The following is a 24367-nucleotide window of genomic DNA, read 5'->3' as shown; positions in this document are numbered from 1 at the left end:
TTTTTAAGCACTGATATTTCAGTGAAAGTATTTTTTACATTTATCAATGATTTGTTTAATTATTACAAAGATAAAGTCAGTGTTTGTATTAGAAAAGGGGAACACAAAAGAAAAAGTTAAAAGAAAAAAGGTAAATTGAAGATTAGGAGAGGGAGGAACATTAGAGGTAGAATGAGGCATAGAGGACTTTGAATGCAGAAAAAGGAAGGATGATTTTTGGGGCAGGAAGTAAGGACAATGATAATTACAAATTTAGGAACATGTAGAGAGGAAAGAAAATTAATTTGTGCTAGAGAAATGATAAAGGAAAGTAGAGAGGGAACTCGGTGTTCTGGAAATAATGACCGATAAAGGAGGATGCTGGGTGAGATAAAAAGGACAATAAGGTAAGCAAGGACACATGATGTGATACAGGATTAGTATAAGGAGACAAGAGGTAAGGGGAGGGACAGAGGGTGCAAGGAGAGAGAAAAAGGACACACGACGTGATACAGGATTAGTATACGGAGACAAGAGGTAAGGGGAGGAATAGAGGGTGCAAGGAGAGAGAAAAAGGACACATGACATGATACAGGACTAGTATAAGGAGACAAGAGGTAAGGGGAGGGACAGAGGGTGCAAGGAGAGAGAAAAAGGACACACGACGTGATACAGGATTAGTATACGGAGACAAGAGGTAAGGGGAGGGATAGAGGGTGCAAGGAGAGAGAAAAAGGACACATGACATGATACAGGACTAGTATAAGGAGACAAGAGGTAAGGGGAGGGACAGAGGGTGCAAGGAGAGAGAAAAAGGACACATGACGGGATACAGGATTAGTATAAGGAGACAAGAGGTAAGGGGAGGGACAGAGGGTGCAAGGAGAGAGAAAAAGGACACATGACGGGATACAGGATTAGTCTAAGGAGACAAGAGGTAAGTGGAGGGACAGAGGTTGCAAGGAGAGAGAAAAAGGACACATGACGTGATACAGGATTAGTATAAGGAGACAAGAGGTAAGGGGAGGGACAGAGGGTGCAAGGAGAGAGAATGCTGGGAGAGAGAAAAAGGACACATGACGTGATACAGGACTAGTATACGGAGACAAGAGGTAAGGGGAGGGACAGAGGGTGCAAGGAGAGAGAAAAAGGACACGATGTGATACAGGATTAGTATACGGAGACAAGAGGTATGGGGAGGGACAGAGGGTGCAAGGAGAGAGAATGCTGGGAGAGAGAAAAAGGACACATGACGTGATACAGGACTAGTATAAGGAGACAAGAGGTAAGGGGAGGGACAGAGGGTGCAAGGAGAGAGAAAAAGGACACATGACGTGATACAGGACTAGTATAAGGAGACTAGAGGTAAGGGGAGGGACAGAGGGTGAAAGGAGAGAGAAAAAGGACACATGACGGGATACAGGACTAGTCTAAGGAGACAAGAGGTAAGGGGAGGGACAGAGGGTGCAAGGAGAGAGAAAAAGGACACATGACGGGATACAGGATTAGTCTAAGGGGACAAGAGGTAAGGGGAGGGACAGAGGGTGCAAGGAGAGAGAAAAAGGACACATGACGGGATACAGGATTAGTCTAAGGAGACAAGAGGTAAGGGGAGGGACAGAGGGTGCAAGGAGAGAGAAAAAGGACACATGACGGGATACAGGATTAGTCTAAGGGGACAAGAGGTAAGGGGAGGGACAGAGGGTGCAAGGATAGAGAAAAAGGACACATGACGGGATACAGGATTAGTCTAAGGAGACAAGAGGTAAGGGGAGGGACAGAGGGTGCAAGGAGAGAGAAAAAGGACACATGACGGGATACAGGATTAGTCTAAGGAGACAAGAGGTAAGGGGAGGGACAGAGGGTGCAAGGAGAGAGAAAAAGGACACATGACGGGATACAGGATTAGTCTAAGGAGACAAGAGGTAAGGGGAGGGACAGAGGGTGCAAGGAGAGAGAAAAAGGACACATGACGGGATACAGGATTAGTCTAAGGAGACAAGAGGTAAGGGGAGGGACAGAGGGTGCAAGGAGAGAGAAAAAGGACACATGACGGGATACAGGATTAGTCTAAGGAGACAAGAGGTAAGGGGAGGGACAGAGGGTGCAAGGAGAGAGAAAAAGGAGGACACATGACGGGATACAGGATTAGTCTAAGGAGACCAGAGGTAAGGGGAGGGACAGAGGGTGCAAGGAGAGAGAAAAAGGACACATGACGGGATACAGGATCAGTCTAAGGAGACAAGAGGTAAGGGGAGGGACAGAGGGTGCAAGGAGAGAGAAAAAGGACACATGACGTGATACAGGACTAGTATAAGGAGACAAGAGGGAAGGGGAGGGACAGAGGGTGCAAGGAGAGAGAAAAAGGACACATGACGGGATACAGGATTAGTCTAATGAGACAAGAGGGAAGGGGAGGGACAGAGGGTGCAAGGAGAGAGAAAAAGGACACATGACAGGATACAGGATTAGTCTAAGGAGACAAGAGGTAAGGGGAGGGACAGAGGGTGCAAGGAGAGAGAAAAAGGACACATGACGGGATACAGGACTAGTCTAAGGAGACAAGAGGTAAGGGGAGGGACAGAGGGTGCAAGGAGAGAGAAAAAGGACACATGACGTGAAAAAGGACTAGAATAAGGAGACAAGAGGTAAGGGGAGGGACAGAGGGTGCAAGGAGAGAGAAAAAGGACACGACGTGATACAGGACTAGTATAAGGAGACAAGAGGTAAGGTGATGGACAGAGGGTAAAAGGAGAGAGAAAAAGGACACCTGACGTGATACAAGACTAGTATAAGTAGACAAGAGGTAAGGGGAGGGACAGAGGGTGCAAGGAGAGAGAAAAAGGACACATGACGTGATACAGGACTAGTATAAGTAGACAAGAGGTAAGGGGAGGGACAGAGGGTGCAAGGAGAGAGAAAAAGGACACCTGGCGTGATACAGGACTAGTATAAGTAGACAAGAGGTAAGGGGAGGGACAGAGGGTGCAAGGAGAGAGAAAAAGGACACCTGACGTGATACAGGACTAGTATAAGTAGACAAGAGGTAAGGGGAGGGACAGAGGGTGCAAGGAGAGAGAAAAAGGACACCTGGCGTGATACAGGACTAGTATAAGTAGACAAGAGGTAAGGGGAGGGACAGAGGGTGCAAGGAGAGAGAAAAAGGACACATGACGTGATACAGGATTAGTATAAGTAGACAAGAGGTAAGGGGAGGGACAGAGGGTGCAAGGAGAGAGAAAAAGGACACCTGGCGTGATACAGGACTAGTATAAGTAGACAAGAGGTAAGGGGAGGGACAGAGGGTGCAAGGAGAGAGAAAAAGGAAACCTGACGTGATACAGGACTAGTATAAGTAGACAAGAGGTAAGGGGAGGGACAGAGGGTGCAAGGAGAGAGAAAAAGGACACCTGGCGTGATACAGGACTAGTATAAGTAGACAAGAGGTAAGGGGAGGGACAGAGGGTGCAAGGAGAGAGAAAAAGGACACATGACGTGATACAGGATTAGTATAAGTAGACAAGAGGTAAGGGGAGGGACAGAGGGTGCAAGGAGAGAGAAAAAGGACACATGACGTGATACAGGATTAGTATAAGTAGACAAGAGTTAACGGGAGGGACAGAGAAAATGGACACATGACGTGATACAGGACTGAATAAGGAAGTGCTCAGAAAGGGTCACTAACCACGTTGTCATCATTCATGTCATTAGCTGACAGAGTCCAAAGCTTCACTGCTGCCGGATCTACTGCAGGTTTAACTAAAAAAAAAAAAAATACAACTATGAACTAGCACAGGAGAGCTGATCATTGAAAGCCAAGAAGCAATGCATACTGCATGATTACATACAAACATCCAATATACATTCATATAAAGAAATTCTCAACACAACATTGCTCAAACACAGCTTTGATTCCGCTTACAGAATATTTTTCAGATACAGTTCCCTTGTAATGTATTGTTCAGGAAAAAACTAGCTGCTCAGATATAAATTTTATCTTATTCTACAAAGCTTAGCATCCTCCAGTATCCGTGGTAAAGACCTGCAAGTTAACCTTCTTCAATACCTGACACTTGACGTTTGGAGAGAGACAACTGCCGTGATGATCCAACCTCAAAGTTTGGCTTCTTTCCATTCATTTGAATCAATGTTACATCGCTCCCTTTGTACGCCAGGCTCTTCTCTACTTCCTGCAGCTGCTCCGGGGTTAAGGCTTCTTGCGACAGCTGGGAAAACAAACGTTTTTCACAGAATTCATTTACCAGTAATCGCATGACATTTAAATAATTTATTTTACACGGCAAGTATCAAAAAGTGAATTTTGATTTATGTGTTAGTGATAGAAACCTAACCTGAGATTTTAAACCATCAGATCTATTATTAGCAATCCTCATAGTGCTTTAATAAAATGAAATATTGTTCTGTTCAGGCCTTAAATTGATGTGAAGTCTAGAAGCTGTATTTCTACCAGCTTACAAATCTGGTTTACTGTATAAACTGCACATTTTAAGTGTCTCTTAAAGGGACACTGAACCCAAAAAATTTATTTTGTGATTCAGCTAGAGCATGAATTTTTAAGCAACTTTCTAATTTACTCCTATTATCAAATTTTCTTTATTCTCTTGGTATCTTTATTTGAAATGCAAGAATCTAAGTTTAGATGCCGGCCCATTTTGGTGAACAACTTGGGTTGTCCTTGCTGATTGGTGGAAAAATCCATCCACCAATCAAAAAGTGCTGTCCAGAGTTCTTAACTCAAAAAAGCTTAGATGTCTTTTATTTCAAATAAAGATAGCAAGAGAACGAAGAAAAATTGATAATTGGAGTAAATTAGAGAGTTGCTTAAAATTGCATGCTCTGTCTGAATCACAAAAGGAAAAAATTGGGTTCAGTGTCCCTTTAAGTGTGATGTGTGGAACTGCTGCCGAGACGTCTAACAGGGAAAACCTTTATAATGTAGGATAGAACTAGTAATATTATTTTTCTAGTCTAATGTAAGATCTGTGAAACTGGGGACCATAGCCACAATCATAAACACAGATGGAGCTTCCTGATATTGGTGATGTCACCAAGGGTATTTTTGTCTATGTTGCTTTACGTACTAAGGTGTAAAAGGTGAGAAAGTGGTAATGAAAAGTTACATTGAAAAAGGTAAGTAGGGGAACCAAAATATATATATTTCAGTCAATTAAATGGACACTCAAGTCAAAATTAAACTTTCATGATTGAAATAGAGGTAATTTTAAACAAATTTCCAATTTACTTATATTAACAAAATGTGCAAAGTCTTTTTATATTTACACTTTAATTCACCAGCTCCTACTGAACATGTGCAATAATTCACAGAATATACATATATGCCTTTGTGATTGGCTGATGGATGTCACATGATACAGGGGTGTGTTAATAGACATAACTTTGAAATTTGTCAAAACAAAATAAAAAAATCTACTACTCATTTGAAGTTGAGACTAAGTGCAATTGCGTTGTCTTTTCATCATGCATTTGTTGATTATGCACATCTACTGTATTCACAGGTCCTTTCAGTGCTGACTAATGTTTGTTCTTTGTAAGTTATGTCAAATATATACATTCAGTGCATTTCTAAATAGGTTTAACAAAGCAAAAATGATGTATTAGAAAAAGGAGTAACAAATGGCAATCATATAACAGTGTTACATACCTGGGTCACTTCTGTTAGCCCTGAGAGCGTTAGTGCAGAGGAGAGACGTGCTGGAGTACGGATCTGTGCTTTCTTATCTAGAATTGAAAAGACAGAATGTAACAAGTGACCTGTATAAATTAAAATATAAAAGCATCCTTTTGTGTGGCTAATCCATCACATAAGGGGAGTAATACAGTTCCTATAAGTGCTTACAGAGAAGGAACAAAAAATATCCAGGAATGAGTAAAAATAATGTATATATTAGAGGGATGAGTGTAAGTCACATGGTCAGTGTCAGGTTACATCTACAGGGAAATATCACTAAGAAAATCTGCTAAGTAAAATGTTCTATACAATGAAATGAGCCTGATAAGCTGCATGTGATGAAGTTAGGTGCAAACTTGTGGTAACATGAATAGTACTTCCCTCATCATAGTGTAAGTGACATACTATTACAAGAACTAGATGTGTGCTTTCTCTATAAGTTGCTGTCTTCATTTTTTGTTGCTCTAATATTTCTTAAGATTTTCTGCATTTCCATTCAGTAAAATTTAATTTTAATATAATTTCATGGAAAAAAATGTAATACTCATTTTTCCCATTCTGGGCTATGATTGCCTCCAATTGTTTTAACCTAATAATATTTACATGTTGCAGTTGGGGCTATTTAGGACACAAATGTAGGTCTGTAGGGTAATTGCTACAAAATGAATGAGACAGTAAAATTAGGGTCTCACCAGCTCCAGGGGCCACAGGCTCTTGTGTGACCAGAGTTCCTCCGGGCTTTAGGATACGTGCAACCTCAGCCAGTACTTCCGAGCTGTGCACACCAACACTGCCAGGGACCAAACCTAGCAAAACCACGTCAAAGCTGGAGTCCGCGTGAGCAGCTGAAAGAGCACAATCAAATACGTCTTTACTACTGAGCTAGTACTGGCAGCCACAGCAGGTGAAAACAACACATAACAACCATGTTGTGTTTTAAGGAATGTGAACATAAAAATCAAAATACCTGGCCCCAAATTCTCAAAGCTTCTAAAGGATAGAAATACCCTGCGTGTCTGTCATGGATTTAAACTGTGATACCTAACAGTTAAACTAAAGCTCATGTTCAATAGCCTAGTTAAAGGCACAGTCTACTCCAGAATTTGTATTGTTTAAAAAGATAGATAATCCCTTTAATACCCATTCCCCAGTTTTGCACAGCCAACGCGGTTATAGTAATACACTTTTCACCTCTGTGATTACCTTGTATCTAAGCCTCTGTAGACTGCCCCCTTATCTCAGTTCTTTTGAAAGACTTGGATTTTACCCAATCAGTGCCCTATCATAAGTAACTCCACAGGCGTGAGCATGATGTTATCTATAAGTCACACATGAACTAACACCCTCTAGCTGTCAAATGCATTCAGATAAGAGGCGGCCTTCAATGACTTAGAAATTAGCATATGAGCCAACCTACGTTTTAGCTTTTAACTAAGAATACCAAGAGAACAAAGCAAATTTGATGATAAAAGTAAAGTGTAAAGTTGTTTAAAATGGCATGCCCTATCTGAATCATGAAAATTGAAATTTATATGGGTTTATTTTACTTTGCATTATAAGCATTTTTGAAATATACTTTCATTAGCAAAAATGCATCTGGCCCTGACAGCATATGTGCTTATACCGCAGAAAAACAGTAAGAACTTTTTCTAGAAACATTTTTGGTAATGGAAGTATATAGCAAAAATGCTTCTATTTCAAAGTGAAATGCATCCATGCACATTTCCACTTTGACCTTTCTATCCTTTTTAAAAGGGACAGTGTACTGTAAAATGTTCTCCCCTGTGTTTCCAATGATAAATTTTACTTGCTGGAGTTTATTCAATTTCAAACAGCTCATTTATCTTTATTTTGTCAATTGAAATTTGATTTGATTGTGCCTGTTGAATCCCCTGCCTATACTTAAAATTTCAAAACTTTGGCTGTTGGTTATAGAAAAGCTACATAAACGAGGGCCAACAACATAAATGATACGCCAAGTGGGATTAAGTGGGATGTGCGAAAATGTTCATTCTGAATTGTTTTCTCCAAATATTGAGCTTTAGTAAACAGAGATAAGATAAGATAAGGAAGCATTTCTGTGTGTGTAAAAAGTGATCAGGAGGTCTGCTCTCCTTTCCAAGTTCAGCCCATTTTAATGTCTTGTGGTTTTAAAGAGCAAAATCCTCTATTTTATATACAAAAATAAACAAAAAGGAACAAATTCCTATAGATATAGTCTGCAACTGGAACACATCATTGGAAATACATTAAGGGAAAATCAATTTTACAGTACTTAATGTATTGTATGCTAATCTGGGAGAGATAACTGGATTTAGTAATGGCATTTCATACCAATGGTAAGTCTAGTGATATGGCAGAAGGTCTGTAAAGTTCTTGCTCGCTTATACAGCATGGAGCAAGAAAATGCCATGCTTCTATAAAAGAATACTCACATAACAGCAGCATTTCGATGTTCTCTACACAAATGTTTCCCTGTGGGTTTGTTGCCTCCCGCACACGCTCTACCAGCAGCTTCAAGTTCTCAGTGGGGGAACTGCTATCCCACGTCACTAAGACTCGCTGACCCGCCAACAAGGAAACCCCCAATGTGTCCATCCTGTGTGCAAAGAAACACAAGCTTTAAAAGGTGCAATGCCAAGAAGGAGATCATTAAGTACCATTTGTATTCAGAAGGAGACAGAATTCAGCATTTAAAGGAACATCACACAGGAAGTCATTTTAAACCAACATCACTCAGAACTGTTCAAAAAGATCCACATGGCAATGGCGTTTTTATAGCAGAATTACAGAACCATACACATATACATATAGTATTACACATATACCACACACACACATACATATAGTATTACATATATACCACACACACACACATATAGTATTACACATATACCACACACACATATAGTATTACACATATACCACACACACATACATATAGTATTACACATATACCACACACACATACATATAGTATTACACATATACCACACACACATACATATAGTATTACACATATACCACACACACATACATATAGTATTACACATATACCACACACACATACATATAGTATTACACATATACCACACACACATACATATAGTATTACACATATACCACACACACATATAGTATTACACATATACCACATACACATATAGTATTACACATATACCACACACACATACATATAGTATTACACATATACCACACACACATATAGTATTACACATATACCACACACACATATAGTATTACACATATACCACACACACATACATATAGTATTACACATATACCACACACACATACATATAGTATTACACATATACCACACACACATACATATAGTATTACACATATACCACACACACATACATATAGTATTACACATATACCACACACACATATAGTATTACACATATACCACACACACATACATATAGTATTACACATATACCACACACACATACATATAGTATTACACATATACCACACACACATATAGTATTACACATATACCACACACACATATAATATTACACATATACCACACACACATACATATAGTATTACACATATACCACACACACATACATATAGTATTACACATATACCACACACACATACATATAGTATTACACATATACCACACACACACATACATATAGTATTACACATATACCACACACACATACATATAGTATTACACATATACCACACACACATATAGTATTACACATATACCACACACACATACATATAGTATTACACATATACCACACACACATACATATAGTATTACACATATACCACACACACATATAGTATTACACATATACCACACACACATATAGTATTACACATATACCACACACACATACATATAGTATTACACATATACCACACACACATACATATAGTATTACACATATACCACACACACATACATATAGTATTACACATATACCACACACACATATAGTATTACACATATACCACACACACATACATATAGTATTACACATATACCACACACACATACATATAGTATTACACATATACCACACACACATACATATAGTATTACACATATACCACACACACATACATATAGTATTACACATATACCACACACACATATAATATTACACATATACCACACACACATACATATAGTATTACACATATACCACACACACATACATATAGTATTACACATATACCACACACACATACATATAGTATTACACATATACCACACACACATATAGTATTACACATATACCACACACACATATAGTATTACACATATACCACACACACATACATATAGTATTACACATATACCACACACACATATAGTATTACACATATACCACACACACATACATATAGTATTACACATATACCACACACACATATAATATTACACATATACCACACACACATACATATAGTATTACACATATACCACACACACACACACATCTTCCTGCCACCCGCGGTGCTTCTAAAGACATTGAGGAGGGTACGTGGAGGTGTCCGCAAACTCACTGTGGGTTAAATGTGCTTAGTTGAATTGATAATTGAGTCACTGGGTAAATGCTTGCTTATTTTAAAAAGAAAACAAGATTGATGTGGGTATGATATCATTAAAATATGATTTCTGATACATAATAGTGTCATATAACAAAATATTACTCTCGTACTAATGTATTCTTCAGATATTTTGGAATACATTGTTCATGAGTCAGATGATGAATGTAATCCCTTTCATATTGGATTTTATTTTTCTTTATAAAGTGGACAAGATCATATTATAGTGGATGTGCTAACTCTCCACTTCCCAGGTTTTAGCATGTTCGCGTATTCATCCCATTATATACTTATTAACAAACCTCAAAACGAAATTATATATATATTTATTAATGGAACACCTGACTAACACAATACAGGCAAGATAGTTATCACTATAGAGAACACTCACAAAAAGATAATTACAATGGAAATTTTAGAAATAAAAATTCTGAAAAAACACCAAAAGAAAATATAAATCACAATTGGAAAATAAAAACAAACAATAAATTTGAAAAATTAAGCACTGTTCCAAATTCCCCAAAAAATGAGGAACATTTTTTAGAATTGGATCCAACAAGACCAGAAACATCACAAAACAAGTTAGCACTAAAAGCACCACCACTAAGAAAAAGAAACAGAGAGGAACAAGAGGAGGAAGAACAGTCAAAAAATGTCAAAAAAACAAAATAAAATCACCGTCAGGTATCTTCAATCTAAGTAGTAAAGTATTAACTAAAGAAGAAGAAAAAGTATTAGAACTAGGTCTAAGTTTTGCCCCAACAACAAAAATGAACAAATTCAATACACATATTCATATAAGTCAATTTGTGCGAAAATTAACTTTGAAAAGATTTTTTGCAAAAAATCCGATAGAGAGACAAATAACAGCTCATGGTATAACAAGAAATGTCATTTCAACTACTCCAGAGATCCAACATACAGATTTAAAATTAAAATCTAAATTTTATCCAAGTGCTGAGAAAGGTAGAAATCTCGAATTATTTGAAAAATTAGTGCAAAAAGATATTGCAAGTGTAAAAGACAATAAATTTAAACCTAGAAATCTATCTAAAAAAGAAAATGAAATAATTAAAAATTTACAAAGCAATAAAGAACTGACAATCAAAGGAGCGGACAAGGGAGGAGGCATAGTCCTCCTAGATACAAAAAGTTATATCAACGAAGCGAATAGACTTCTAGGAGATATAGAAACATATAGAGAAATAAAACTAGATCCAACTAAAAAATTTCTATCGAAGTTAACAAACATACTAAAAGAGGCCTCAACTAAAGGCATAATCCATAAAAAAAGAGTTTGATTTCCTCTGTCCCAAATACCCTAAAATACCGATATTCTATTACTTACCAAAATTACATAAAAATCCCATCAATCCACCCGGTAGACCCATAATATCTGGAATAGGTTCACTAACTGCAAATTTATCAAAATATATTGACAGTTTTTTGCAAAAATACGTAAAAACACTACCTTCATACCTCAAAGATACAACCGATATATTACAAAATCTAAACAAATTAAAATGGGAAGATAACTATATCATCAGTACATGTGATGTATCATCGTTATACACAAGTATCAAACATCAATTGGGCATAAAAGCGGCAGAAATGTATATGACGAGAGATGATACACTCAATCAAAAACAAAAAGACTTTATAATTCTAGGTATTGATTATATCTTAAATCAAAATTATTTTTCCTTCAATGGAAAATTCTATCTCCAGACAAGAGGTACTGCTATGGGCACGAGATTTGCGCCGAGCTATGCAAATCTCTTCTTAGGAAAATGGGAAGAAGAGTTCATATCCACGCATGAGCTCGGCGCAAATCTCGTGCTCTATAAAAGATATATCGATGACATCATTCTTATATGGAAGGGGACATCTAAAGAATTAGAAAAATTCATAGCAGACATGAACCAAAATGACATAGGAATTAACTTTACATATCATATCAGTAAAGAAAAAATCACATTCCTTGATCTGGATATAGAAATTGTAGAAAAAGAAATAATAACTAAGACACACTTCAAAAAAGTAGACGCCAACAATCTAATACACTTTAATAGCTGTCATTTAAATAAATGGAAGGAGAATATTCCTAAAGGCCAATGCCTTAGGATTAAACGAAATTGTACAAGAACCTCCGACTATCTAGAACAAATAGAAATATTAGAGAAAAAATTCCATGATAGAGGTTATGACCCTCAAATAATAAAGAAAGCTAAGGAACAAGTAGACCAAAAAGAAAGGAAAAATCTACTTACATATAAAAATAAAGACTTAAATCCAAAAAATTATAGAGAAGAGAAAGAAGATAAAATTAATGTTGCATTAATCACAGACTATAATAGTGATCATCATATTTTGCAAAAAATTGTCAAAAAACACTGGCATCTGGTTCAAACGGATCCTCTAATAGGAGAAAAAATGAAAGATAATCCAACAATCATATATAGGAAAGCCACAAATTTCAAACAGATACTCGCCCCTAGCGAATTTAAACAGATACAAAAAACACACATGACACAAAAAGATCTAACAGGAAACAAATTAGAAGGTTTTTTTCCCTGTTTTGGGTGCAGATCCTGCAAGTTTAGCAGTAAATGTAAGAAAGTTATATCCAACACTAATGGGTTAATACATCATATAAAAGAAACAATAAGATGTCAGGACAAAGGGGTCATTTACATTATACAATGCACTTGCCAGCTACAATACATAGGAGAAACTACAAGGACCCTACGGGAACGAATACGAGAACATCTGTCCTGTATAGATAAGGGAAATCTAGAAACTCATCTATACACTCATTTCAGAGAAACACACAAAAATAACTTAAAAGATTTTAAATTTTGGGGTATAAAGAAACTAAAGCAAGAGTGGAGAGGGGGAAATTTTGAAGAAAAACTATTAAGAAAAGAAGCAGAATTAATTTATAACATGCAGACTTTATATCCATCAGGACTAAATTCTGAACTGGATCTTTCCCCATTCCTTACCTCATAAAGATGAAAATAAATAAAATTAGTAAAATTTAACATTTCAACAAGATCATAAAAACCTTCTAGAAAATATAGGAATTGAATTACTCTTTATAAAAATCTTTATTTACAAATTATTATCTATCTCACTACTCCAAAATCTATAATTAAATTGATATATTTTAAATAAGAAATTCAGAAATAAGTCACTAAAAATTGTTTATAATTCAATAACATTATATCAAATATATAAGGACAAATCTAGTAAAAGAACTATGTAAACCGGAAGAATAAGAGTTGGAATTATATAGAATAATGAAAACTATATATACAACACACTAATTAATATATTGACTAAAAAAATTGATGGTTATATATTCTAATAAAAGAATGGAGAAATATACCATAAAAATGTGATAATTGTATGAAATAACACACATCCATTTATATCACCTGAAAAGATATGTATAATCAAATAATCCACTTTTAGGTCTGGATATATAAAAAATCCATTACAAATCTATAAATAGTATATTAATATGTTTTATAAGTTGACTAGAAACATTGATGTATATATTAGAAGATTTCAATAATCCACCTTATAAATCGAATAAAATAACTAAAATTTATATATACCATTTGAAAAAGATTGATACAACTGAAGAATCCACCTTATAAATTGAACAAATGTATCTATACTATCTGAAAAAGATAGGTGCAACCCGTTAATCCACCTTAAATTTTTAGTAAAAGCCATCTGAATAAATCACCAATAGAAAGGGGGAGAAAAAAAAAAAAAACATCAACCAATCAGGAAGAGAAGAGGGTTCTTTAAAAATACCGGGCTTCAGAACACAAACCATCCGTCTTGATAAAGCCAACCGGCGAAACGCGTAGACGTAACCTATACAGCTCATATATCCCCTGCAGGATCTCAATCATCATTTGAGTACAGGGGAAGAAGAAAAGAAGCTTAAAACAAACGGCCGTTTGTACACTGAGTATCGGAGGAGCCGCCAAACACGCCGGAGCGTGTAGCGCAAGTACTTACCTGACTCGAAAGCCTGCTGCCAAAACTGACAGCCAAAGATATCCCGAACAGAAGGTACTGCACCATCAGAGCCACACAGACCAAAACAGGCTCCAAAGAACCAAGCTTACAGGCTAATCTTGTATCGTACAAGATTGGAGAGAGAAAAGGCATAAATATCTTCCTGGTAAGATAAACAAACAAACCGCCAGACACAGCAGGTGTCAGAAGAGCCGGTAAGCTCATTAGAAATACTTGTTACAAATTGCATAAAAAAGACTGAAGTGTTACAAGGTTATCCCTCTAAGAAATAACGGAAGTTTATTGGATTACAAAATATTTTTATACTGGAACTCTGCATATTGCTACAAAAGTTAGAAAAAGACTTTTAAACATCAAAGCATTTTTTATGAACATTTTAATCTGACAATGGTCAAGAAAATATCTTTTTAAAGATACATTTTTAGATGTATATATAAGGTGGATTAAGGTGGTATACATAGCAATCGTTAATTATTATAATAAATTAGCATGTTGTAATATTTAAGACATAAAGGTTAAGATACACGAGAAATTAAACCATTATAAAGTATATTGCATAAAAAGGGAGACGTCCCAAACCATAGTATATTAGCACAATTTTATTCAGATTATTCTGTCATCCAACCCTAGACCGATTATCTTGCTTACATTATTGTTTTTATGTATCTTTGATTTATATATGTTTTTAGATTGTCTACTAGCAATAAATATATGTGAAAATTATAATCTCCATATTGTCCTTCAAGCTTTTTTTAGCGCTCCCAAACTTCAATAATTGACTCTTGTTTGGTTTATACTAGAAAGTGGTAATCATAGGGAAGATTACCTGTGAGGGAGCTAAAGGATAATAACTTGGCGCTTATCTTAAATTAACCCACACACTAACTCTTCACTTCCCAGGTTTTAGCATGTTCGCGTATTCATCCCATTATATACTTATTAACAAACCTCAAAACGAAATTATATATATATTTATTAATGGAACACCTGACTAACACAATACTGGCAGATGAACCAGTGCACGGAACCCAAAAGGCTATAATATGATTAAAGTAAGAAGAACAAAAAGATGGGTTAATCCAGCACCAACTAAATTTAAACCAAATTACTAAATTGAATGAGTGTATAAAAATTCACAGGGAGCCACCAGATCAGATCAGAGAGAAGAGCCTTTATTGAATAGTAACCTTCTCTATAAATACCACACATGTATAGGATCAAATAACCAAAACAGGCAATATTAGTGAGTAATCCTAAAAAACTTGGAAAAATATGGCCATATATAATCTAATATACCGGTATATACTAAAATATACAAACAGTACACTCAATATCGCTAAGTCTAGACTATGTTCAAAGTGCACAAGTTATCATATAAAGCAACAATAGTCACAAAGATTGATGTATAATATTGTCATAGTACATATAATACCACGCTTATACCAGCATAAAAATGTAGACATCCTGAAAGCATGTGTTTAGTCTCCAATGTGCTCATGCATTAGCATATGCAAGACAGTTCCGATTCCAAAGTTACATAAAAATAAACAACTTCCCCCTGGGAGACCTATAGTGGCAGGGATCAATGGTTTATGTGAAAATGTAGGTAAATATATTGATTGGTGTTTGCGTCCACCTCTTCTGTCCTTACCATCTTATGTGAAAGATACTAGGGATGTACTTAAAAAAATTGGACAATATTAGTGTGAGTACAGCGACAATCCTGGTCTCTATAGATGAAGAGGCCTTATATTCATGCATCCCACATAATCAAGGGATTGAAGCGTGTAATTATTTAAAACAAAGAGGATCACAATATGAGAAACACACTGATTTTGTACTCAAGCTAATTGGCTTCATGTTGGAACATAATTATTTTCTATTTGATAGAAAATATTATAGACAGTTGATGGGCACAGTCATGGGGGCATGTTGTGCCCCCACTTATGCCTGTCTTTATTTAAGCATGTGGGAGGTTAATACTATTTTAGATATACCAGCATCCAGCACAATATGAACCTATGATTGATCTCTGGGCCTGCTATATAGATGACGTCCCCCTGCTATGGAATGGGACTATAGACAATTTACATATATTTATGCAAACTCTAAACAATAACTCTTTTAATTTAAAATTCACGTATGAATACAGTAATAGTGAATTAACCTTTCTTGATCTAAAGATTATGAAGAAGGGTAATGTTCTTATCACTGAATCCTATAGGAAACCAATGTCTGCAAATACATTGTTATTGGCTAGCAGTCATCATCCAAAAAGTCAGATTGAATCCATTCCTGTGGGGCAGTTTCTCAGACACCGTAGAAACTGTTCCACAATTGAAGGATTTAAACTTCAGGCGGTTGATCAAACAAAGATTTATAGCAAGAGGTTACTCGACAAAATGTATTAAGGAGGGCTATAAAAGAGCTAAGGCATCAGATAGAGAAACTTTATTATATAAGGACAAGGAATGCAAACAGCCCATTGTAAGATATACTTCAGTATATAATGATAGATGGCAGGATATAAGAGCCATATTAAAGAAACATTGGAATTTACTCACTCTAGACCCAGAGGTAAAAGAAATTGTGGGTGAATATCCCTCATTAACTGCAAAAAAAGCGCCTTCATTGAACGATAAACTTGTAGCCAGTCATTTTATAAATAAAGATTTAAATGAGAACTGGTTAGCAAAAAAGAAAAAAGAGAATGGATCTTTTATTTGCAGAAAATGCATTATCTGTAAGTTTATGATTAAAGGCAATAAAATTGTCAATTTGGAAGGTAGAGCATTTAGAATAAAGGGACACATAACATGTAAGAGCATTGGAGTGGTTTATATGGTGACGTGTTCCTGTCCGAAATTCTAAATAGGAAAAACCTATAGGGAATTACACGAAAGAATAGGAGAGATATCTTGAATGAAAATATCAAAACTAGTGGAATTGCTCGACATTTCCAGGAACACCACAATAGTATAGATACTGATTTTAGATGGATGGGTTTGGAATTGATAGATTTAAAGGATAGAGGTGGAGATATTGACCAGGCATTATTGAAGGCAGAATGTAAATGGATATACAATATGAATTCTTTAAAACCTAATGGTCTTAATGAAGAAATCAATTACGCTCCTTTCCTCAGTTAAAAGGTCACCTATTATACTATAAATTATTAAAAATAAAATTGTTCCAAAACATTACTTATATACCCACATATCTATAAAATAGAAATCAATTTTGCTCTTTTTCTCAGCTATAATGTGGATTTATTACACTACCAAAATTAGAAATGAAAAATGTTTCTATTGTTACATGTATACCTGCATATGCTCTATTTGACTAGGTCTTTATAATATAGATAACTTTGGGTTTTATGATTTAAGTTGGTAAATAGTAAATATAAGGGCATTATGGTTTTCCTTATAATTGATGTTCTATTATAATTTGAATTTTAGTTAACATTTAATACTTTGTTTTGAATTCCCACTCTCTAGTTTATTATATGTATACATATAGATATAGGAATATAACTGTTTATTTTTGTGAATATGTACGTTCAATATGTGTGAGCTTTATGAGTAATCCAATGTAGTATATTCCACCGGAATTAATCATGAGATGGCTATATAAGTTGCCTACATGCAACCAATGGTATGACGCTTGAAAAAGCCCAACAATAATTACTACGGGTGAAACGCGCGTAGCGTGAAGGTCATGCCTCTGTGAAGCTGGAGGCGTGAGACGCCAACTTGGGATAATATTGGCCTGTACTGTCTTTTCAGGTGAATTGCAGCGGATCACACAGTTCATCGGAGGAGACGGAGGGGCAGCTCTGACCGCTTTCACCGCAGTATCGTTAAGAGGAACACTAATCCTGGTCTGGTGAGCTGTAGGCTACTAGCCTTGAAAAACCCGGTCTCTTGTTCATGTGTTTATGGATGCTGTGCTGACTTCTTTCTGTCCACTTATGCACTCAGGATTCCTTGTGCTTTTTCGCCTGTGTCTGCTTCACTTTTGTCTATGCTATAACAAGTCGCTCTAAAAGCATTACTTACAAGTGATTGTGTGCTTAGCATTCATTTTCGCTACAACAAGTTGCTCTATAACACTGCTTACAAGTGACTGTGTGCTTAAAGGGACAGTCTACCATAGAATTGTTATTGTTTTAAAAGATAGATAATCCCTTTATTACCCATTCCCCAGTTTTGCATAACCAACACAGTTATATTAATATTCTTTTTACCTCTGTGATTACCTTGTAACTAAGAACCTTCTTCCAGCCCCCTGATCACATGACTGTGACTGTTTATTATCTATTGTCTTAAATTTAGCATTGTGTTGTGCTAAATCTTAAATAACCCCCTGTGCCTGAACACAGTGTTATCTATATGGCCCACGTGTACGTTCTGTCTCTTTGTGTTGAAAAGAGATTTAAAAAGCATGCGATAAGAGGCAGCCCTCAAAGGCTTAGACATTAGCATATGAGCCTAACTATGTTTAGTTTAAACTAAGAATACCAAGAGAAAAAAGCAAAATTTGATGATAAAAGTAAATAGGAAAGTTGATTAAAATTAAAAGTCCTATCTGAATAATGAAAGTTTAATTTATACTAGACTGTCCCTTTAATATTCATCTTCGCTTTGCTATGGAACTGTCTTGCATATGCTAATGCATGAGCACATTGGAGACTAATTGGAGACTAAACACATGCTTTCAGGATGTCTACATTTTATGCTGGTATAAGCGTGGTATTATATGTACTATTGTATTTATATGTACTTTTGCCCAAAGTCCACAAATCCTTAGAAAATGTGGTAGGAAGGCCTATAATAAGTGGCATCAATTCTATTTTTGAACATCTTTCAGAATGGTTGGACGAAATTCTCCAACCATTGGTGAAACAGTTACCAAGTTTTTTAAGAGACACCAAACAGTTATTACTAGAAATGGAATCTATAGATTGGAAAGAAAACTACATATGGTTGACTATAGATGTAGTCTCGTTATATTCCTCTATTAGACATGAGAAAGGTTTGGAGGCATTAAACTATTTTCTTCATAGAAACAAATCTTTTGATGAAGATTTATGTAAGTACATCTTACGAGTAACAGAATTTTTACTGAGCCACAACTTCTTCGCCTTCGAGGGGGAATTTTACCTCCAGAGATGTGGGACGGCCATGGGAGCAAAATTTGCACCATCCTATGCGACCACATTGTTTATTACAAACGATATATAGACGATTTGATATTCGTATGGTGTGGTAGACCTGAGGAGGCGAAGAGGTTTGTGGAAAGACTGAACACAAATGATGTGGGGATTAATTTCACCTTTGAAGTAGGTAAGAGCAGTATTAACTACTTAGATGTTACCCTTAAAGGAGAGAATCAAAGCAAAATTGAGGTGGAATTATATAGAAAGCCCATATCGGGCAACACTATATTGCATGCCCGCAGTAATCATCCCCAAAGGGTCTGTAAATCAGTTATAAGGGGTCAATATATACGGCTCAAGAGAAACTGTACAAACATAGACACGTACAGTATACAAGCAGACGACCTTAGTAAAAGATTGAGAGAAAAAGAGGATATCAACAAAAAGATATTGACTCAGTAAGAAAAGATATTGATGGCCGAGACAGGTCAATTTACCTTAATTATAGGGATTTGTCAAAAAAGCGTGATATTAAGGAGGAGAAAAGGGTGACTTTTGTCACGAAAATATAGTAATCAGTATGAGGAGATTTGTCAAATCATCAGAAAAAATCTGTTTATGATAAAAGCTGATGATGGGTTGGAGGAGATGAGTCCAAGAATGTGCAGGTTTGCATTCAGAAAAGGACTGTCTATTGGAAATAGAATTGCTCCCACACAGTTGAAATCTGAGCTTCCAAGAAGAAGCTCATGGTTAGAACATAGAGGGGTATTTAGATGCGGCAATTTACATTGTAAAGCCTGCGAGAAGTTAGACCCTAGACGAGAATTTAAAAGCAGTGTAACAGGAGAGGTTTTTGAATTTAAAGGATGCTCAAATTGTAGAGCCACTTATTCCATTTACCTGCTTACTTGTATAGAATGCGAAGTACAGTACACTGGACTCACTACTAGAGAAGTAAGGTATAGAATTAGAGAGCACCTTTCAAACATAAAATTAGGTAAACTAACTACACCTCTTGTGCTTCATTTCAAAAATTGTCATAATAAAAGTAGCAAAACACTTAGATGGACAATAATAGATGATGCAAAAATGGGCTCAAGAGGAGGTGATAGGGAGTCACTCTTGGCTAAGAAAGAAATATTCTGGATACACAGACTAAAAACGAGGTTGCCACAAGGATTAAATTCAGAATATGATCTGATCAACTTCTGGAAATAGTTTGTGTGTCCAGAAATAATGAAATTTTTTGACTCTGACTGTCTAAGAGATAATGTAAATCGATCCCGGAACATTAACACAAAAACTGGCAGCTAAATTATGGAGTTGGGGACAACACATATTAAAGAATGAATTTACCCAAAACAAGGGGTCATATAAATTGATATTTAAGTCTTAGATTGTCTGGAAAAGGTTGCATTACACTAAGAGGGTACCATTATAGTATATAGTTAAAAGAGGAGTTAACAACTTATTTAAAATTAAGTATGTAATCATTGATAGCCCTTTTTCTCCTTCTATTACTATGTTGATATAAGAGTATTAATTGAGATATGAATTTATCATTTTCTGAAATGTGCCAATGTAACTTTATGAAGTCATGTCATATATGTGGATGTTTATAATATACATTAATTGATTGTCCTAAGAAAGGCTTTGTAATAGTATTTACATATGAGTATTTAAATGAATTGGAAAGTAATGGGTTAATTCCCAGGTTTTTGGTTTTAACCAATAGGCAAAAGCCTACAGATTTAAAAAGAGCCGAGAGAGGCTACACAGACCACACTACGATTACGGCCAGCGAGCCGAAACGCGTCAGTGGGTCACTGGGAACAACCCAAACTTTCCATCCTGAGCTGAATTCAAGAATTTGTTTTGCTGTTCAAGAAATAAACAAAAGACTTTTTAACCGCATAACCGTGAAGGTGCCTTTTTTCTGTTCATTGAGAATTACCTGAGTAATCACTAAAGTGCACACACGGCAGCGATTTCCACCACGCCCCACTGCAGGTATTGTGACGGAAGCACGCCCTGAACGTCAACGAGCACACACACGAAGGGGTAACAGAGAAACACAGAACGCCGAGCAAGGACGAGCCGGGCTTCCGCGATAGTGGAGTCTCCAAAGCAGACCACAGGTGAATACCGGGTTTTGTCTATAAGAGGGAGATGAGTTCCGGACAACGAGCGAATGTGAGTGTTTAACCCAGAAGTGAAGTTTGAAAAGTGTGAACTGGAATCTTGTGATGGGTGTAATTTATTAATGTCACATAGCAGTGGGGTTAAATTTGGACTTGGCAACATAAGGATATAAGACAGGTGCTAAGCCTTTGGTGTATCATTATATGTACTATGACAATATTGTACATCAATCTTTATGACTATTGTTGCTTTATATGATAACTTGTGCACTTTGAACATAGTCTAGACTTAGCGATATTGAGTGTACTGTTTGTATATTTTAGTATATACCGGTATATTAGATTATATATGGCCATATTATTCCAAGTTTTTTAGGATTACTCACTGATATTGCCTGTTTTGGTTATTTGATCCTATACATGTGTGGTATTTATAGAGAAGGTTACTATTCAATAAAGGCTCTTCTCTCTGATCTGATCTGGTGGCTCCCTGTGAATTTTTATACACTCATTCAATTTAGTTGGTGCTGGATTAACCCATCTTTTTGTTCTTCTTACTTTAAATATATATATATATATATATATATATATATATATATATATATATATATATATATATATATATACACAGGTGGCCCTCGTTTTACAACGGTTCAATTTACACCGTTTCAGAATAACAACCTTTTTTTCCAGTCATGTGACTGCTATTGAAAAGCATTGAGAAGCAGTGCATTTATTAAAATAGCCAGTAGGTGGAGCTGCCCGCTTGTGTTGCAGCAAAGCCAAGCAAGCTGAAATTAATCAGTTTAACCAGACCTGAGCTATCAAGCAGATTTCAAAGGAACAAGATCTTCCTGTCTATAAATCAGTCCAGATTGGAATGCATAGAAAGAACTGTTTGCTGAAAAATGCAAGTGAAGTCTGTGTTGTGTGATTATTTTATGAGGTTTATAATGCTGTTTAGCAAATGTTTTTGTTCATTTAACTTAGTTTAATTATATATTCTGTGTTGTGTGATTATTTTATTAGGTTTATAATGCTGTTTAGCATTTAAAGTCTTCATTTCAAAGCTTTAAAAATAATGTATTAGGTGTTATTTATGACAATTTTGAGAGGGGCCTGGAACCTATCTCCCTCACTTCCCATTGACTTACATTATAAACTGGGTTTCAATTTACAACCATTCCTTCTGGAACCTAACCCCGGCGTAAACTGAGGGCTACCTGTGTACATATATATATATATATATATACACTAATTTTGCATGCCAGGACAAGTAGATTGTCATGTGGGACGAGTAGATTGGTAAGATTGGGCTACCACTTTAGACCCTTGGACAAGTAGATTTTTTTTTAATTATTTTCCACACCCATGATATACTATATATCTGGTTCTAATGAACCAATTATTAGAGCATGTAACTTTTCAACTATTATGGCCCTTTAAAAGAGCAGCAATGCACTACTGGAATTTAGCTTAACACATCTGTTTAGCAAATGTCCAAAAGGTACATATGTGCAGCCACCAATCAGCAGCTAGCTTTCAGTAGTGCATTGCTGCTCCTTAGCTGACCTAGTTATGCTTTCCAACAAATTACACCAAGAGAACAAAGCAAAATAGATAAAATAATTATATTGGAAAAACTGAATCCTGAAACTGTGATTTTGACTTTACTGTACCTTTAAGGTGAAATTAAAGGACCAGTTCACTCATGTGCTGCAAATCGTTAGCTGCATTAACATATAATATTGTAATTAGTAAAGTGGGGCAAATTTGTGGTACTTTTTACTATAAACAACATGCTGACACAAGTATTAATTAGACTGGTGCAGAAAACAGTTTGCATCTGTGCTACTATCAGCTGCTATGCTGATTGCCTTATGAATACGGTTTCATTACTGCAACAATATCATTACTGTATATTATTACTACAATGCTGCAGGGAATCACAAGCACAGAGACAGAGGGCATCTGGACAAGAAATAAACTGTGCATGATGAACACGGACATGTTTTTTATTGCATGCTGCGCTGTGTTCACACTTACGGTGACGTCACCATGAGGGCTGGTGTTCTGTCGGATAAGCCAATCACGTCACTTCTGGTGACCTGGATTAAGATGTGTGACCACAAGTTCACTCACTGCACATGCGCTCCACCGCAGGTAGCAAATCTCGACAAGGGAACTGATCTGCTGCTTCCATTGTATGCGTTGTTGATCAGAAATATATACACTGCACTGTAATGTAATTCCCCCATCTTCACTATCTTTTTTGCCTCCGTTTGGAGGTTCAAGGGGGGTGCCCCGCCGATCCTCTGGCATCCACCCCAAGTGAACCTCGGGTAATGAGCCACCAAGGCGGAGGCAGATGGGGAATTATAGTGCAGCATAAAAAAGTATATGTCTGATTAACAAGGCAGTGACGTGTATCGATTGGAATGTGGTGATGCTCGGGAATGTGGTGACATGCTCGGGAATGTGGTACAAAGCATGCGTAGTGAGTGAATTTGTGGTCAGACAGCTGATTCTGCATCCCCAGAAGTGATGTGATTGGCTAATCAGATGAATTGGCTGATCTGACAGGACACCAGCAAGACAGAATGGATGGCCTTATAGAAACTATGACCATGGGTATGGTTAAGTCCCAGAAGAAATGAACACTTAAAGGGACAGTATACACTCATTTTCATATAACTGCATGTAATAGACACT

General features: G+C 36.3%; 1 protein-coding gene across 2 annotated transcripts in view; it reads right to left on the bottom strand.

Annotated features, from left to right (window-relative positions):
• The window catches only part of CIAPIN1 (cytokine induced apoptosis inhibitor 1), a 29004-nt gene that overhangs the window by 3090 nt on the left and 1547 nt on the right, over positions 1-24367 (bottom strand). For both annotated transcript variants that reach the window (XM_053702824.1, XM_053702815.1), the window contains exons 2-6: positions 8125-8288; positions 6382-6534; positions 5663-5739; positions 4046-4205; positions 3665-3738 (exon numbers count right to left, since the gene is read on the bottom strand). In XM_053702824.1, coding sequence (XP_053558799.1) covers positions 3665-3738; positions 4046-4205; positions 5663-5739; positions 6382-6534; positions 8125-8287 — 627 coding nt within the window. In that variant the 5' untranslated portion in view covers position 8288. The remainder of the gene's footprint in view (positions 1-3664; positions 3739-4045; positions 4206-5662; positions 5740-6381; positions 6535-8124; positions 8289-24367) is intronic.

The sequence above is a fragment of the Bombina bombina genome, chromosome 1 (assembly GCF_027579735.1).
Source record: "Bombina bombina isolate aBomBom1 chromosome 1, aBomBom1.pri, whole genome shotgun sequence".
NCBI lineage: Eukaryota > Metazoa > Chordata > Amphibia > Anura > Bombinatoridae > Bombina > Bombina bombina.
This window is presented reverse-complemented; position numbering and strand designations above follow the sequence as displayed.